The 16,685-nt window shown below is 48.2% G+C and overlaps 7 protein-coding genes across 7 annotated transcripts; 5 read left to right on the top strand and 2 right to left on the bottom strand.

Annotated features, from left to right (window-relative positions):
* Positions 1–86: 86 nt before the first annotated feature.
* Positions 87–990, top strand: EV420DRAFT_1633546 (uncharacterized protein; the record flags this gene model as incomplete). The annotated part of the gene is made up of 3 exons (XM_060476196.1): positions 87–378; positions 436–645; positions 701–990. The coding sequence occupies 3 exons, from the start codon at positions 87–89 to the stop codon at positions 988–990; spliced, it is 792 nt and encodes a 263-aa protein (XP_060338909.1).
* An 89-nt stretch (positions 991–1,079) lies between these two features.
* On the bottom strand, positions 1,080–3,243 carry EV420DRAFT_9143 (class II aaRS and biotin synthetase). The gene is made up of 4 exons (XM_060483968.1): positions 2,095–3,243; positions 1,673–2,043; positions 1,425–1,620; positions 1,080–1,367 (listed from the first exon to the last, which is right to left on the bottom strand). The coding sequence occupies exons 1-4, from the start codon at positions 3,201–3,203 to the stop codon at positions 1,169–1,171; spliced, it is 1,875 nt and encodes a 624-aa protein (XP_060338908.1). The 5' UTR covers positions 3,204–3,243; the 3' UTR covers positions 1,080–1,168.
* A 16-nt stretch (positions 3,244–3,259) lies between these two features.
* EV420DRAFT_9039 (uncharacterized protein) lies at positions 3,260–5,088 on the top strand. Its single transcript, XM_060483937.1, has 3 exons — positions 3,260–3,317; positions 3,369–4,796; positions 4,844–5,088. Exons 2-3 carry the CDS (start codon positions 3,376–3,378, stop codon positions 4,866–4,868), a joined length of 1,446 nt encoding a protein of 481 aa, XP_060338907.1. The 5' UTR covers positions 3,260–3,317; positions 3,369–3,375; the 3' UTR covers positions 4,869–5,088.
* Positions 5,089–5,834: 746 nt separating this feature from the next.
* EV420DRAFT_9041 (uncharacterized protein) lies at positions 5,835–7,919 on the top strand. Its single transcript, XM_060483939.1, has 2 exons — positions 5,835–7,439; positions 7,487–7,919. The coding sequence occupies exons 1-2, from the start codon at positions 6,115–6,117 to the stop codon at positions 7,509–7,511; spliced, it is 1,350 nt and encodes a 449-aa protein (XP_060338906.1). The 5' UTR covers positions 5,835–6,114; the 3' UTR covers positions 7,512–7,919.
* On the bottom strand, positions 7,877–9,936 carry EV420DRAFT_1257741 (uncharacterized protein; the record flags this gene model as incomplete). Its single annotated transcript, XM_060466855.1, has 14 exons — positions 7,877–7,927; positions 7,978–8,129; positions 8,185–8,209; positions 8,310–8,413; positions 8,470–8,552; positions 8,603–8,671; positions 8,728–8,752; positions 8,802–8,953; positions 9,005–9,094; positions 9,143–9,215; positions 9,269–9,407; positions 9,462–9,603; positions 9,666–9,693; positions 9,750–9,936. The coding sequence occupies 14 exons, from the start codon at positions 9,934–9,936 to the stop codon at positions 7,877–7,879; spliced, it is 1,320 nt and encodes a 439-aa protein (XP_060338905.1).
* A 1,027-nt stretch (positions 9,937–10,963) lies between these two features.
* EV420DRAFT_1472400 (uncharacterized protein) lies at positions 10,964–11,614 on the top strand (the record flags this gene model as incomplete). The annotated part of the gene is made up of 3 exons (XM_060469048.1): positions 10,964–11,208; positions 11,262–11,348; positions 11,437–11,614. The coding sequence occupies 3 exons, from the start codon at positions 10,964–10,966 to the stop codon at positions 11,612–11,614; spliced, it is 510 nt and encodes a 169-aa protein (XP_060338904.1).
* A 2,829-nt stretch (positions 11,615–14,443) lies between these two features.
* EV420DRAFT_1492550 (uncharacterized protein) lies at positions 14,444–16,659 on the top strand. The gene is made up of 3 exons (XM_060470746.1): positions 14,444–15,104; positions 15,160–15,279; positions 15,343–16,659. Exons 1-3 carry the CDS (start codon positions 14,498–14,500, stop codon positions 16,572–16,574), a joined length of 1,959 nt encoding a protein of 652 aa, XP_060338903.1. The 5' UTR covers positions 14,444–14,497; the 3' UTR covers positions 16,575–16,659.
* The last annotated feature ends 26 nt before the right edge of the window (positions 16,660–16,685 follow it).

Here is a 16,685-nt window from a genome sequence, read left to right as displayed (position 1 = left end):
CAAAAACGCTTAACAAAAGCGTATCCTTCTTATATATAAAGGTCTAGCTTGCCCGTATGTAAATACTTCACTTCCCCTCTCGAAAAATGGCGACACCTTCTTCCTCCACGACCGTCTTCCGACTCCGCCCTCAAGCTCACGGACATCAGTTGCCCCCTCACATTATTGAGCGTCATCGGCGCGTGCTCGCTGGGATACTGCATAAACGGTTCTTGATTGACCGATGGAGGCGGAATGTCGTCATGGCTGCCGAACCAGAACCTCGGGAGAGGCCAACCTACCAGAGCCGATTAAGGGAGCAGTTTTTGGAACTGCGCGACGCTCTCCCTGCACCTTTAAAGCCCAAGGCGGCAGATAGAGTAGCCATCATGGAAAACGGTAAGTCATTGTTACATCATTGAAATGATTTTAATGGCTGATGGCTTTTGTTGTTAGCCATGTACTATATTGTCGGTCTCAAAAATGCATTACATGTCATTCAAGGGAGGTCGATGGAGAGTCTCCCGGCATACATCTCCCACGAGCTCCAGGGAGCATCGCTTACACAGCAGCGAACGTATCACGAGAATTGCACAATCCGGATGCTCTGCCAAGTGGTCGAGGGCCTTTCAGGCGTCGAGAGCAAAATACAGCTCCTCGAACAAGGTAAGCTACTTGTCTGCCTTTCAGCGCGATGGGGCTAAACCGTATCCCCCACCAGCGACGACGTACATCCGCAGTCTTGAGGAGCAGTATCAGCGCCTTCAACAAGAAAAAGATGCCGGTCGGCAACTTCCCCCTCCCGTTACACCTTCATCTTCATCAAGTTCCGAATTTTCTTTATCCTGTCCGCCTACGCCAGAGAGAGAGACGGGGGTAATGGATGTTGATGATTATTCATCCGAGTCAACAGACCGACTTCCGTCCATATACGACATATTACGGGAAAAGTCTCCCCTCGACGATCTTCAGCTCCCTCCGCTGAGAATGTTATCTCTCAGTGACCAGTAGCCCCCAACGCACGACATTCCTTCATTAACTTATCAGCTCATATCCTGCAGCATTGTACTTCTTACGCATGTATCCATCCAAATTTCGCATATTCCAAGTGTAGCCTTAACTGTTGTCACTGTGGTGCAGGAAACCTCCGTAGATAATGTAGCCATACCTAGAACTGTCCACCACAATTTTATGAGGATTTCGATTTGATCAGTCCGGCCATTAAGTCGAAGCTATTGCCATCTGGCTGTAAGTCGATGAACCCTTCTTCCCCAGATGACCAGCCCGTTCGTTCCGGGACAGTGCGCAGCAACCCGTGGTCGGATGTTAAACCGCTGACGCGAACCTTTTTCGAAGGGACCATTGTTGTCAGAGTCACCAGCTGATCGCTAGATCGTAAAAGCAACGTCAGGTTCCCCAGTAACCGTTTAATGTATTGTACTTACGAATGAAGCCATCTATCCAAGTACAATGCCATGAATGACTCAAACGAGCCCTTGCTTTGTACGAAAACGGTCCACATCTTCTCGAACTTTGCTAAAATCACGGCAGCGATAGTCTCCATGCTAAGCGGCAAGTCGTTGCCTTGTAGCTGGGATAAAGAGAAGATGGGAGGCGGGTTGAGCACATTCAGCCCTGAACCTACGACATCGTTATTGTAAGTAAAATAAAAGCTACAAACGAGTCGACATACCAATGATGATGTCGCACTTCCCTCCTGAGAAATTCGTACTAACAAGAATCCCTCCAATCTTCTTCTTGTCCCCGTCTTCGGGCCCAAAGACGGCATACAAGTCATTCGGCCACTTGATACGAACACTTTCACCCCTTCTTCCCAGGACGCTGTCATCTCGGCATGCCTCGGTTACCGCGAGGGCAAACAAGTACTGGACAAAGACCAGCTTGTTCGTTGGGAACGATGCTAAAGGCACGCGTAACAAAAGGGAAAACTGTAGACAGCCCGCGGGTGAGAGCCAGATATTGCTTCCTCTGCCGCGCCCTGCAAGCTGGAACGATGCTAGAGACAGGAAGGGAGTAGGAAGCGCTGCGAGAAGGCGAGGATTCCTGGTATAACGAGGTCAACAGGTATCAGACCGCAAGATCGAGGAGGCATACTTGTCAACCATTGTCTGGGTGCTCGTCACGATTTCGCCGTAAAGCAAGGCTTCACCAAAACCCCAGGTGTCGCTCGTTGTGGAGCAACCGGCATCCGAACGCGCCACAGACAGCTTATCGAAGAAAGTCTTGACTTGAAACAAGGGTGTAGACTTGTCGTCAGGAAGATCGCCATTGGGATAAACGATGATATGTTTTGGCTGCCATGCGGCGGGATCTTCTGAGGCCAGATACGCCTTCTGGGCTTCGACTTTGACATCTGGATACTCCTGCGGTTCATGGAAGCGCAACTTATCGTTCTCGTCCTCAAATGCTTTCAACTCCGATCCAGAACCACCCGATATGGCACTAATAATCCGTGCGACAATTTCCGGTTTGGAGGGATGGCCCACGAGGAATTGGGGTAAAGGACGGGATACGGAGTGAGCATCAGGGGAGGGAACCCTGAGACCAAGTTTTGTGAGAGTGGTACGAAGCAAGGATTTCCGAAGTAGCTCGGGGTCTTCATTGGTAACGGGATGCTCGATATTGAAAGACCAAAATATCACGGAACCACCACCTACAGCACATTTTACCCCTGCAATGTTGGACTCGGATTGTTCATTGGAGTAGGTGGCCAGCGATTCGTAATTTCCACTATCCTCGAAGCCAGTGATTAAGCCTGAAAGTCCCTCGATCCCTTCGATACACCCATCTTTGGAGAGGATTCGAGTTATTGAAGACTGTTCCTTTGCTTGAGGAGAAATTATCGGCGTTAGATAACATCTGGAGGCACGATCGTAGAGCCTGAACGAAGCCTCGTCGGCGAGACTTAGAGAACCAAAACTGGAGATTCCACGGGGAGAGCATTGGACGCCTGTGCCAAAGGCCAGCAGCGATCCCCCATTTTCGACAAAACTATTGATAGAAGGCACCGACGACGGAAATCCTGCACGACATCGAGGAAAAACGAGCAATGCGCAAGAAGTGGGCCATGGCTGAGACTTGAGAACCTGGTAGGAAACTTGCTGTACAGAATAATTGGGAACGAGAAGAGAACGAAGGGTAGAAATGGTGTCCCCAAGAGACAACTGAATGACTTCTGGTCCGGAATATACAAGGACGTTCATTTCAACAGGAGGAGGGTGGTGATGTCAAGATAAGGACCGCCGTCGGCAATTGCCGGCCTGACTTGCACTTAAAAAGTTCGACTCCAAGCAAGTGCACTGTCCCGGATTATCGAGGTAAGGGTCAATACATGCATCTACTTGAAATATAAAAATACCAATCTTCAGGTCCTACATGCCACTGAAACTTCCCCCCATCCATCGCCTCCCTGTCGAACTGCTGTCAGAGATTTTCCATTGGCACTCGCTCTCGTCCAATGGTGTTGTCAACTATAACGGTACATTCTACGCATTCTACGACGTAGATGTGGTCAAAGCTGGCCCATGGCTTCTGACCCATGTCTGTCGTTACTGGAGGGAAATTGCCACCACGTTGACCTCTTTGTGGTCTTCTTTTATTATAAGATCGAAGCTACTCGGCACCAAGGGCCCTGATGCATTGTTACAAACGGTGCTGAGGCGCTCTGGACAGTCACCGCTGTCATTTGAAATGTGGCTATCAGCTCTTTCGTCGATGGAGATGCCTATCCCGAGAATCCTCGCCCTGCTCGCTGCTCATTCCACTACTTGGAAAGACATTGAGCTTGAGTTGCCCTCGCACGGGTATTATATCGAAGTTATGGGTGTACTCTCCAGTTTGCCCACCCCGTTACAGCTTCCATTGTTGGAGAAACTTCGTATCAGTATTTCCGAAACATCACCGGAGGACACTAGCGAAGATACCAGCGAGGACTCGGACTCGGATGCCAGTGAACCCGACCAACATTCAATCGCTACTACTTTCGCCAACTCCCCCATGCTTCATTCGGTCATCATGGATCCATTCTTGCCAATCAGCTTGCCTTGGCCTCAGATAACGTATCTGTGCACATCCAAGCTATCCTTAGAGCAGCTGCTCGATACTCTCCGTGTAGCTATACATCTAGAGACACTGTTTTTGATGTCAGATAGCTATGCGGACCCTCAGGAGAACTCCCCAATACCGGTAACAAACAACGCTATAAAGACGTTGAGGCTCTGCGATACCGAATTCCTTCCGTATCTGACACTACCCTCCCTTATCTATTTACGCATAGAGAACGATCTGAGCGAGGACATGGTTTTCATACACGAGAACCAGGTGTCATTTGTAGATTGGGACAAGGTGCCCCGCTTCGTCGGTCGCTCCGGGTGTGTCCTGAAATGGCTGCGAATCAGCGTCGGCGAACCGACCGACAGTCTATTCGCCATGCTCCGTACCGCGATGACTGATGTTACGGACATGACAGTCATAAATGACGCAGGTTGCGTGTCACTGTGTACCATCTTGCCAGCTTTACAGAAAGATCCGCTGCTTATGCCCAAGCTTGAGGTTCTGTACTTCGATGGCTCAAACAGTCGTGATCTTTGTGGTTTGGAAGATATACTGGAGTTCGTCCAAAGCCGTTATGGGAATGGAATGGGACCATTGAAATCCCTTCACATCGATTGTGAGGTATTGTATCCGGAGGAGAAGGAGGAGAACGGACTAGTGCACTTTAGCGGTGAGGACCGAAGGTTTTATTTGGACCAGCTGAAAGTCTTCGTCGATGAAGGCCTTGACCTTGTGATTGACCTGTAAGTTGGTGACGTTTTTCTCAGTGCCATTCTTATTCTGTTGACAGTGACGAAGAGCTCATCGAAATATGAGAATGCAGTTTGGAAAGAAAGATGATTACTCCAGAATCGTAACCCGACGTCTTCCACAAGTTCCACAAGACACATTTTTGGAATCATGGCTTGGCATGAGAAGGGATACGTATACCAAACTTGAAGTAACTACCCGCTCAGAGAGCTTGTAATAAGTATCGACAAAGGGTTAAGGATTTCTTTTGTCTTTTGGCTCACTCCACTGGATTGCCACTGGAAGGAACATCTTGTTTTCATAGAAGATGGCTCCTGGTTTCAAGTTGGCCTCTATCTCTTTACCGTTGTTGCTCAATATCGAATTATCACCACGAGCAAGGCGCAAGAAGTGGGTCATGGCTGAGACTGGTGATGTACAAGGCTCGGCTTGGCCTGGCTTTTAGGGCTTGGGCTTGGTTTGAGACGGGCCTGGCTTTCGAAATCACAAGCATGAACCCTGGTTTTTAGTACGAAGTGATAATAATATTAACGTATTCAGCGGGGATAACAAAATTAGTCCTCATATGTGTAGTACCAACAGCCACGCTATCTTCAAGAAAACAATCCGTATCCAAAACCCACTCCTTCGCTATGTCCACTTCCTTCAGTACCTCCTCAAGAGCGTCTTCAGTCATCATTGAGCACAGGAAGGCGCTGCGAGTTGAGCTGTACATAGAGTGAATGTCGAGAATACTGGTAATGATAGACATACCCCCACCATGTCACAATGGACTGATCTTAGCCGGGCTTGGCCTGGCCTGACCTTCTTAGCCAACTCGTCTTGACCGTTTATGTACTAGTCAAATTTTGCATGTCAAGTTGCGACAGCTACAGGAGCATCCGAGGCGATTTGTGGTAGGTCATCGTGGGAGTCGGAGAGGAGCCGTTTTATCTTCGAGCTCTGCTTGGATGTCTTGGTTGTGCACCGTCCTTGTCGTACATTGCATTAGAGCGTGATTCAGCCTGAGACTTGAGAACCTGATAGGAAAGTAGCTGAACGGTTTCAATAATTGGGAACGAGAAGAGAACAAGAAGGGAACGAAGGGTAGAAATGGTGTCCCCCAGAGACAAGCAAATCTGGTCCGAAATATACTAGGACGTCCATTTCAACAGGTGTCAAGGTGAGAACCTCCGTCGGCGATTGCCGGTGTAACTTGAACTCAAAAAAAAAGTTCAACTCCAACCAAGTGCACTGTCTCGGATTATCGAGGTAAGGACAGATGCATGAGTCTACCGTTTGAAAGATGAAAATTCAATCTACAGGACCTCTATGTTGCTGAAACCTCCCCCCATCCATCGCCTCCCACCCGAACTGCTGTCAGAAATTTTCCACTGGTACTTGACCGACAGTACATTCTACAATGTAGCCGTGGTCAGAGATGGACCATGGCTTCTGAGCCATATCTGTCGCCAGTGGAGGGAAATCGCTATCTCGTTGAACTCTTTGTGGTCTTCTTTTTTTATTGCATCGCCGCTGCCCAGCATCAAAGACCCCGAAGCACTGTTACAAACAGTGCTTAAGCGTTCTGAAGGATCGCCGTTGTCATTCGGAATGTGGCTAGAGCGGGACATTTCGTTGTTGGAAATGCCTATGAAGGGAATCATTACCGAGCTCGCTGCTCACTCCACTGCCTGGAAAGACGTTAAATTCGGGATGTCCTCATACAACCATTTTAACGAAGTTGTAGGTCTGTTCTCTGATTTGACCGTCCAGCCTTCACTTTTGGAAACACTCCATATCAACATTTCATCCCTGGACGCTCATGAACCTGACCAGCATCCAATCACTATCTTCGCTGACGCTCCCATGTTACGTTCAGTCTCCATCCGTCCATTCTTTCCAATGTGTCTCCCTTGGTCCCAGATGACATATTTGTGCACAACCGACCTATCCCTGGAGCAGCTGCTACACATCTGTCGCGTGGCTGTACATCTGGAGACCTTTTTAATGGAATGTGTCCACATAGACCCTCAGGGAGACACCCCAATACCGGTAACAAACAACGCGATAAAGACGTTACAGACATGGGATTTCGAATTCCTTCCATATCTGACACTGCCTTCTCTTACGTCTTTACACATAGACGAATCTAGCGAAATGGACGAGGTGTCACTTTTAGGTGTGAACGAGGCTGCAGTTAGAGGTTGGGACAAGGTGTCTCGATTTGTCGGTCGTTCTGGTTGTCGCCTGAAAAGCTTGCGAATCACTATCGACATGGCATCTGACGATCTGTTGACTATGCTCCGTACAGCCATGACCGATGTTACGGACATAACATTCGTAAACGAAACAGGTTCCACCTCGCAGAGTTCGCTCTTGCTGGCTTTACAGAAAGATCCGCACATTTTGCCCAAGCTCGAGAGGCTGTACTTCAGTGGCTCAAACAGTCGGGATCATTGTGATTTGAAGGAGGTGCTAGAATTCGTCCAAAGCCGTTATGGGAATGGAATGGGATCGTTGAAATCCCTTCACATCGATTGCGAGAGGCTATTTCCGGAGGAGGATGAGCTACTCTTCGGTGATGAGGACCGAAGGTTTTATTTGGACCAGTTGAAAGTCTTCATCGATGACGGCCTTGACCTTGTCATTGACCTGTAAGTCGGTGACGTTTTTCTGAGTGCCATTCTTATTCCGTTGACAGTGACGAAGAGCTCATCGAAATATGAGAAGGCAGCTTTCGGCAGAACTCCAGAATCATATCTCGACGTCTTCCCCAAGACACATTTTTGGAATCATGGTTTGGCATGGAGAAGGAGCTCATATACCCGACTTGAAGTACCTACCCGCTCAGAGAGCTTGTAATAAGTGCCGACAACGTTTGCGTTATGCTACCGGGATTTGCGCAATCGATGTTCCTGACTTACTGACACACAAAGTTCGAATATCAACTACAACGTCATTACTCGATAACACTTTCGCAGGAATGACAGAAGCGCAGCTCCCACGAACTGCCACTGTAAGGAAGGAAAAGTGTGGTTTTCAGTTGACAGGAATGGGGATATCATTGACGTGTGAAAGATACACGTGTTTGCTACACGATCATATCCCGAATGATCTTATCCTCCTCGAATGCATTTCGGACCTGTACATCACACCGTATGAAAATGCGAATACTCTCAAGTTCAAACTCACCCGTTTGAAAAATCTGTCATCGATAACCACGCGCACGCCTGTGGCGGCCAATGCCTTGGAAACATCCAGACAAGCATAATGCGCCTCAATTGTTGCCGCAGCTCTGGTGAATCCTGGTGTATGATTTCCGCCGTTTTCCTCTGTAGGAATCGCTAAGGTAAAAGACGAATCAGGCGATAGATCTTTGTTGCAGGATAGTCTCCTTACCGAAACCGGGGTGCAAGGATGGTAGCTCTAAGGATACTCAATTATACTGCTGCTGGCACGGAAAAGTTAAAACCCCTACCGTAGCTTACGTTCCCCTGAGAAAAAAACATGAACACTCAGTTGACGAGGCAATACTGCATACTCACAAAATCTGTTGACGCGCTTTTAATGCCCCACTCATAATCAATTGACCCGTATCTGCTACGTACAATATTGGCAACTTCGTCCCCTGCGTAAAACCGTCACTATTGACCACGAATATTGCAGAAGAAACAGGTTTCTTACCGAGAGCTTTGTTCTGCCTTAGGTCGTGTGTTGCACCGTAGTCTTCGATCTTGATTGTGCATCCGCTAGCCATAGCAGCACCTCTACGCAAGACAATCAGTCCATATCGTATTTATAGGTATGAGGGACGAACTCGAAGCAGGGTAACACGCGCTTCAAGGTGGTCTGCACCTCGGCGCGTGTTGGAGCTCGGACATAACAGCTACGTTGCACATGTTGATGGAGATACCACTTGACTGACAGAAATATTTGACGTACACAAACTCCGCAAAGTCAGGAATAACTGTAACTAACTCAGCACTAGCAGTCCGACTAGCTGATGAAATACGCACCGTTTGTTTGCCAATCTTTTCCTTCGTGGAATATCCCATGAACGCGATGAGTTGGTTTCAATTGCTGCCGAAGAGCAGATATGTTGTTATATCCCAATACTGCTGCGTCCAACGCGTTGATGCCTTCCCAGGGAGAAAGAGCAGCATGGGCTCTAGATACGTAGACAGTTCAGAGATAGACAACGGATCATTTGAGCCCATACGTGTGACCGAAATACTGGACTTGTATGCGGTGTAGTGCAAGACAGCTACTGAGACTAACGGAGCCTTTTGGACCAGGAGCAGGATGGCACCTATCGCTGTTAGCCAATGAATAAGCAAAGTGAAGCAATGAAACACACATTAAACACGCAGCCATATTTTTGTACGCGCCCTGCTTCAGCAGGTGAACTTTTCCGTCACCACCTTCCTCGGCTGAGACATTGATTTCAATATACTAGTCGAAGATCAGATTCATGAAAAGGTACCAGGGGTACCCAGTAGCTCAATTGCACCGGATATATTGAACTTTTCAAAGGCGGCCTTCATAGCGCACGCGACGGCGACTCCAACAATGGCGATGAGATTGTGACCGCAACCGTGTCCGATGCCCTTTAACGCGTCCATCTGACGGATAAAGGACTTTAAATATAAAATTGATGAACATCATGCTCCACGGACCTCTGAGTTGACGCCAATGATTCTTCCGCCGCGTCCATGTTTGTAAGTGGCTTTCCACGCTGTCTGACTAGGTAGAAGGTAGTGTCGCTCTACTTCGAATCCTTGTTTGTCCATGAAATCAGTAAGAACATCGTGTGTTCGTCTTGGAAAGATGAAGTCTCAGTCAGGATTGTTTCCGTAGCTACAAGCCGAAATAGCCCAGACCTTTCTTCGTACCCTATTTCAGGGTGCTCTGCCCTTGTATTTCAGCCTCATCACAACTGAAAATACAAAGGATATACCACTCACCATGAATATCCAGACTAAGAGCTCTTAAATCTGCATCCAACTCGGCAATTCTCTGTTCAATAACAGCCATGATATCAGGTCGGAAAATGCCAGCAATAGACGGTCGTTCGGGGGTCGGTTTTTCTGTGTCTTCTGGTCGCCATGCCTGAACTGGCGGAGAGACGGTTTCAAGGTCTGCCGTTGTCATCGCGTACTGATAGCAAGTGGTACGATTGGCGGAGGAGAGTTGTATCAAGAAATTGTCAGATAAGATAGGTTGAATGAAATCAGAGTCAATCCCGGCCACGTAAGCATACGTCATAGGAAGAAACCGGCAAATACGGGCCGGAACCGCACTTTCCGCATCCAACCGACGGCGAGAGCGACGGCCAAGGTCTCCTGCTGCTGGCCGTTGCCAGGGATGACTTCTTATCTCCCCATTTCCCTCGACGATGGTAAAATCAATATTGGCCTCCAAGATGACTTTGACGAAGTCACAGTCGTTTTGAGGAAGGATGGAATAATATCAGTTTCCAGAGGCAATTATATTAACGCGACGCTAATGCAGTACCCCCACAGCAAACCTTCAGGACTATGGCGATGTGTCGGGATTCGACTCCTTTCGTATGTCATGCTGAAGGGCTGACGCTTTCTCATCAACTTCACCTTCCATTGGCGAGTCATCGAAACTCGTCGCCAAGGTTAGCCACGCCATCTCGTCTCCATTCCATTTCTCTAGCTCATACATCTGCCATTCAGTAGTCGCTACGTTATGTCTTCCTCTTGGTTTGAAAGGAGCATAGCACTTGCCGTAGTTATTTCCTACTTGACTCTGAAACTTCACGATAGAGGCTTCAAGGCGCCCTACCTTGAAATTTAGCACTTGGGCACTGCCTTGGCACTAGGACCCTCCTCCCTCCCCGATCTTGTACACCGCCATTCTGAATCGCTTCTCTTGGTGCCAATTTCAATACCTCGGACCCAGTATGATCTCTACGCGCTGCTATGTAACTTCAAACACGAACGTGACTCTTGTCAAATCTTGAAACTGTCCTGTCAGTATTCGACTTGGCTCTACTTCTCGTATAAATACCTCTGTACATGACTCTCTACATACTCATTCACTTTCGTAACTCTCCCTTTTGATCATCTTCCTTCTTGAAAACTGATCATTTTCACTATCGCCTCTTTGTTCTTTATTTCTATCATGCCTTCCTCATCTGCCCTCTTCATCTATGCATTTTTCCGCTGTTGGCCTCGTCGCTGCTGTTCCCATGCAACTGAATACCCGACAGACGACCTCCATGATGTGTAGCCCCAACTTCGAGGGCGTTGGTCTGTCCGTCACCAATAGCGCTCGTGAATGGGGCGTTTCTGCTCACACCGTTGGTGCGGATGTGACTGCCCCTACTGGCTCCCTCAGTACTGCCGATTTTCTGTTCCAACAGAACGGACAGCCTGCAGTCAGCTACACTATCAAGTGTGTTCATTCTGTTTCCTTTTCTCAGCAAAATTCTATGATCTTCTGCTCAGGGATATTACGAACCCCAATTTGGCAGTTGCCGTTCGCCCCGATGGTACTCTTACTTTGGACAACGTCGACGCTAGTGACAATGACCAGTACGTTTACTGTGCTTATCTTGAGTTACCTCACTCATCTCGTCTCTTCACTAATTAGGACGTAGAAGTGGAACGTCCTTTGTGACAGTTGCAGCACCAACATATCCCAGCTCCACGGAAATGTGGCTTTTGGGTGCAACATAACTTCTGTTCCCAGCGGACTTTGCGTGCAGATCGGAGCTAAAGGAACGGATGCTATGTTTACTGCTCCTTGTAATGGGGAGGACAACCAGAACTTCGATTTCTGGGCCGCCTCTGGGCCTTAGACTGTATCTGTTTATTGGTGTGAAGGCTCTCTTTTTTATTTTACGGACTTTATCTTTACATATTTGATTTAATAAGGACTTTATATCATCCTTTACTGTCGTTAAATGACAAGGAGTATATTGCTTCAGCCTACAACTACTGTTTTCATGGAACAAACAAAGTCTTCCGGTAGTAGGCCGCAGCACCCAGAATCAAGGCCGGCGGAAAGTTGGAGTGCGCACCATCCTTGATCAATAATTTTCTTCCTATTAAATGCTTTTCGGAGAGACCAATGACAGCAGTTTTCGCTTCGGAAGTCAAAGTTGGTAGCCCGCACAGACGAAGATGATGTACTCGGACCAAGCTTCACCGAAAAGGCCAATTTCCACCCGTAACCTGGGTCGCGCTCCAACATGCCGTTTGTCTTCCTTGCCCCTTTGTTTCCAACTTGAAGCGCCACTAGCACAAGCTTGTTGACTCAGATACCTTCTCTCCGATATCCGATAGGAACCTTCGCGGCTCAAGGTAAACGCGTTTTGTAACTTGGGAGTCCAAATCAGATAAAAAAAAACTTCTGTTCTCTACCGATGTTAGTGATCCTGGCCCGGGGCCTATTCTTCCTGGTAGTGGTGGGCGGCGCCTGCCCCCTGCCAGCCCTAGTACTGGAATATCATATACGTGAGGATCAGATGCAAGCTAAGATATTCTAGCACCGGCAGGCAAAGCTGTCCTGTCTGCTATAACGCCGACATAGAAAGCGAATTCCCTGTTCAGTTTCTCGGGCGGCTTCCGTGCAGTATATGTTGAGCCCTACCGCATTTTCCGTCGGTAGTCCTAATTCAACTCATGCTGGCTGTAGATGAAGTAATGGCTTACAGACAGGATACCGACCAGCCTATGTGGCGTATAACCACACTGTTTCGCCTTGATAGAAGCCCCAAAGCACAGGTTACAAGATCCGGCCTGTTTTCTTCTTAGATGTTTTATCAAGCTTCGCGCCTAGTACAAAATAAAAAGAGGCTCTGATGGTCGATCGCGATTTCAAAAATCTGCCGAACCTATCTTGCTTTCCCCATGAGCCCGAATGACAGCAAAGTCAAAATCGTTACCAGGAACTGGTGCCTCTGCACGACGAATTTGAAGTGAGGCGTCGCTGCGCTTGGAAATTGAGTGAAATATCAGCTTTTTCAGAGATAATAATAGCGCCGGCAATAAATCCGACCGCAACAAGACCGCAATGGAGACGAAGTAGGATATAGAGATAGTGCGGGAACTCGCCAAGGAAGAATTATGATTCAAAAACCAAAGAACTTAGGAATCCTGGGCCCTATTCAAGGTGTGGCGCAACAGTCATAAGATCTACCCCAGTATCTCCCCCCAAGCTTAGAGACTCACGGCATTTAGAAGGCGGTCATGGAGAACATTAAATGTAGCCGTAGTAAGAATAAAGAGCGAAACGCTTCAAAAAAGGCCGACCAGCACTGCCAAACAAGTGTACAATTCGTTTGGACCCAGTTGCCGGATAATTGTACCCAAAGTCAGGTATATGGATACACGATGGTACCGAGAGAACACCGTGACGAAAGGAAAAACAAGCATAGACGAATGATCGCCGGATGGAGCCTGCGTTTCGCCGGCAGTTTATGCCTCTTGAAGCTTGAAGCTTCAAGTCGTGTTCTGTCGACGGGAGCCGACTATAGGCAGCGAGTACGAATTCAATGCACATACCATCGCTCACGTACACGGCGGACGGTGCCCAATCGCGTTTCAGCGAAGCCGGTACACGTATACAATGCTCCACAGGCCGCCTGTCGTGCTAATAGATCGGACGTGTCCAACACGCAGGACTTTTGTCTTCGTAATCTATGTTGGGAAAAAGTTTGAGTTCCCTTCTCCCTGTCTGCCCAAACGGGCCCTGGTTCTAGATATCAGTATGAACCAAGTTCGGCCAAGTCTGTCCAAGAATCAGTAACAAGTACCGAGAATTCGCATCATTAGGTGACCGGCCTAGAATTCAGTAGAACATGATATACATATTTTTTGAGGTATTAAAAAGACGTCAAGGTATTCGTGCCGTACAGATACCCGCATGAATAGTTTGATAGAAGTAGTCTGTTGCTGGTCGTGGTTGAAGTGTAAAAGAGAACCGTGCGAAAGTGCCATCCCGGCCCGGGTCCACGATCCACGACAATGACGGTTCCACCACTAGACTACTATGTCCTCTGGAGACGCCTGAAAATATTCTTTGCTTCGCAGCGCCGGTACGAATACCGAATTGTACCAATCTGTGCCTACCGAACAGGTTGCCAGAAAGTACGTTCGAAATCACGCCGCCCCTTAAAATCGTGCTCACATTAAGTTAAATCATATCAGATTCATTGGCCTCCTTGATGATTCCCGTATTCACGTTTCTATTTCAAAGAAGGGGATCCGAATGAATCTATGTTCAGACCAGTTCATCAAAGACGACATTTTAAAATCATTGTATCGCTGCGGTCTGTGATACACTCACATACCGCTCCGGGTCGACTGTGGCGTACACTCGATCTACATATTACCCTGGATGTGAGCCTCTGCTCTCCAGCTCAGTGCCCGCTATTTCCCAGATGCATAAGCACAACAGTTATGCGGAGCTTTATTCGTCACGTTTATAGTAAGATGATATTGGAATTCCAGGGGGGTCTACTAGCAACTCTTTTTCAAATTACCGCTTCTTTCACCTGGTGCCTGTGTAGCTGGACACTGCTAGAAAATTTGGTTCAGTTTAGTTCGCATCGGAACTTGATCGGAACGGAAGCTTGGTCCCACATGGACCCATAGGTTACATAATTTTATCTCTTCAACTTGTACCACCACCTCCTCATCTCCATCGTTTGCTATCGCCTTTACTAAGTTGTTCAGGAATGTTTTTCAAGAAGACTGCCGATGATTCTGATCCATATACTACTCTAACTCCTCGTAGCCCGCGTCCAAGACGCGCCTCTAACCAGTTCAGCACGGCCGGATCTTCATCTTCAAGTTTTCTACAGCCTCCCACACAATTCCAATCTCGAAATCGCTCAACATCGTTACCAAGTATTGACCCGACAGGAAGAGGACCGCGTGCATACGGCGGTGGACGTGGTGGCCCCAGCTCTCGCATTCCTCAGCCTTCAGGGCAAGCATGTCAACGAACTGTGTCTCCTTCGCGCCTACCGCGGCCTCAGTCTCGACAATATCCCACTGTACTTCAACCACAAAATAGGACGCCGCATAATTCGTCGCCCCCAGTCTCAATCCCAACTTCAATATCGACCTCATATTGCGAGCAGCTCAAAACCAAGCCACGAAATCTGGTCAAGCCCAGCCCTACCCTTGTGATGAACTATCTCCACGATGTATTGGGCCGTGATATCGTGAATGTGACCTGGCATCTCGAAATGGACGATTTGCTCGCCTTGCACGAGCGAGAACTGATGGAGCGGCGAAACGGAAGAGGGTCACGGCAGAGCTCTTTGGATATGTCAATGAGTGGGTTCCCTATACAATTTTCTGTTTTCTTAATAGACTGAGGGAAATCGCTTAGATATCTTTGGAGTTCCGCTTCGCCAGGTGTCTATGTATGCGTCTACAGCAGCCATCCTAGGTGGTCTTGAGCATGAACTGCCAATCGTTGTATATTCCTGTGTGGAGGAGCTCTACCGTGGTGAGCTTAGCGACATACAACTTCTCAGCGCCGTTTACCCACATCTGACATGACTGTATAAAGGCATCAAGTCTCAACCGATTGTTGCAGGTTCTTCGTCTGCTCGTGTTGCGCACCTCGTCGAAACCTTTGACTCTCCGCCTCATTTCGGCTGCACGACGTCTCTTTTCAAGGAGTCCGAAGGCGATGTCTATGCTCTCTTGACAACCTTCCTCTCGCGCCTACCTGAGCCTGTGATATACCCTGAGGGCATCATGCACACCCTTCGTCAGTTCTGTACCGGGACGCACCATACACAGTTTCAAGACCTTCGACTGAGGACAGTACAATTATTACTTCGCCTATTGCCATCTGCCAATCTCTCTCTGTTCATCTATCTACTGGCTTTCTTAAGCCAGGTTGTTCAGGAGCAGCCTGGAGTAGATGAAAATATCGCAAACGCCTTCGGAGACTGGATCTTTGGAACTGAAGCTGGAACGCCCATGATGATCTGGTTCCTCAAGAACTGGGGAGCTGTTGTGAAGGGACTATTCGAGCTGCCCTTCGATATAGGAATGCCTTTAGCTGGCCAAGAACGCAGGTCTTATCCGAGACTTCAAGTCGAATCACCTGTTCCTGTTCGATTGGGAGATATGTCTGCCCTGAACGTTCCTGCCGATACACCTGAGTCTTCGCCATCCGATACGTCTCCTTTTAGACCAGGAGAACAAGCATCGGCCGGGATCGATGAACATATTAGTCCTCGTCGGCTTACCGAGTCTCCAGTAGGCGATAGTGCTCTTGATGACGATGATGCGTCGGAACATGGTAGCTTGTGTCCCAGTACGGTTTCCGCCTTGGAGGAGCGTTTACTCGATGTGACACTGCCCGCATCTCCAGTCGTCGCAAGATCATCCTCTCCACCCCTTTTACGTGTCATTAATTCCGGCTCCTCGAACTCGACTTCGACTTCAGGTTCTACCTCACCAATAACCGACTTCGACCATACTTTTCAGGCTATACTGAACTATGCTCCTCGTTCAGACCATCTATTGGAGTTGGAGAAGAAATTGAAGATTTCCGATGCAGCAAAGGTCGTGCCTAAGAATATGACTTCAAAGAATGAAACGGGAAGTGTCGCCAGTCGTGCAGCAAAAATTCTGGTGGTGGATGGCTGTCAACCGAATTGTGTGTTGCGTGAGAGGGTGAGGACGTTGGAAGAGAGCCTGGTGATTACTTTGCGAGAAAGAGATGAAGCTAGGGAGTTGGTTGAAGACATCCGGAGAGTTATGATGGTCAATCATGCAGATTCTTGAAAACATCCAGCGCGGAACAAATTCTGTCGTCGACATCACTATACCTTACTCTCTCTGTTTTGTTGATAATCATACTAGATCGTTACGCCCACCACCGGGAGAAACGCCCTT

The sequence above is a fragment of the Desarmillaria tabescens genome (assembly GCF_030435595.1).
Source record: "Desarmillaria tabescens strain CCBAS 213 chromosome Unknown EV420scaffold_1, whole genome shotgun sequence".
NCBI classification, from domain to species: domain Eukaryota; kingdom Fungi; phylum Basidiomycota; class Agaricomycetes; order Agaricales; family Physalacriaceae; genus Desarmillaria; species Desarmillaria tabescens.
This window is presented reverse-complemented; position numbering and strand designations above follow the sequence as displayed.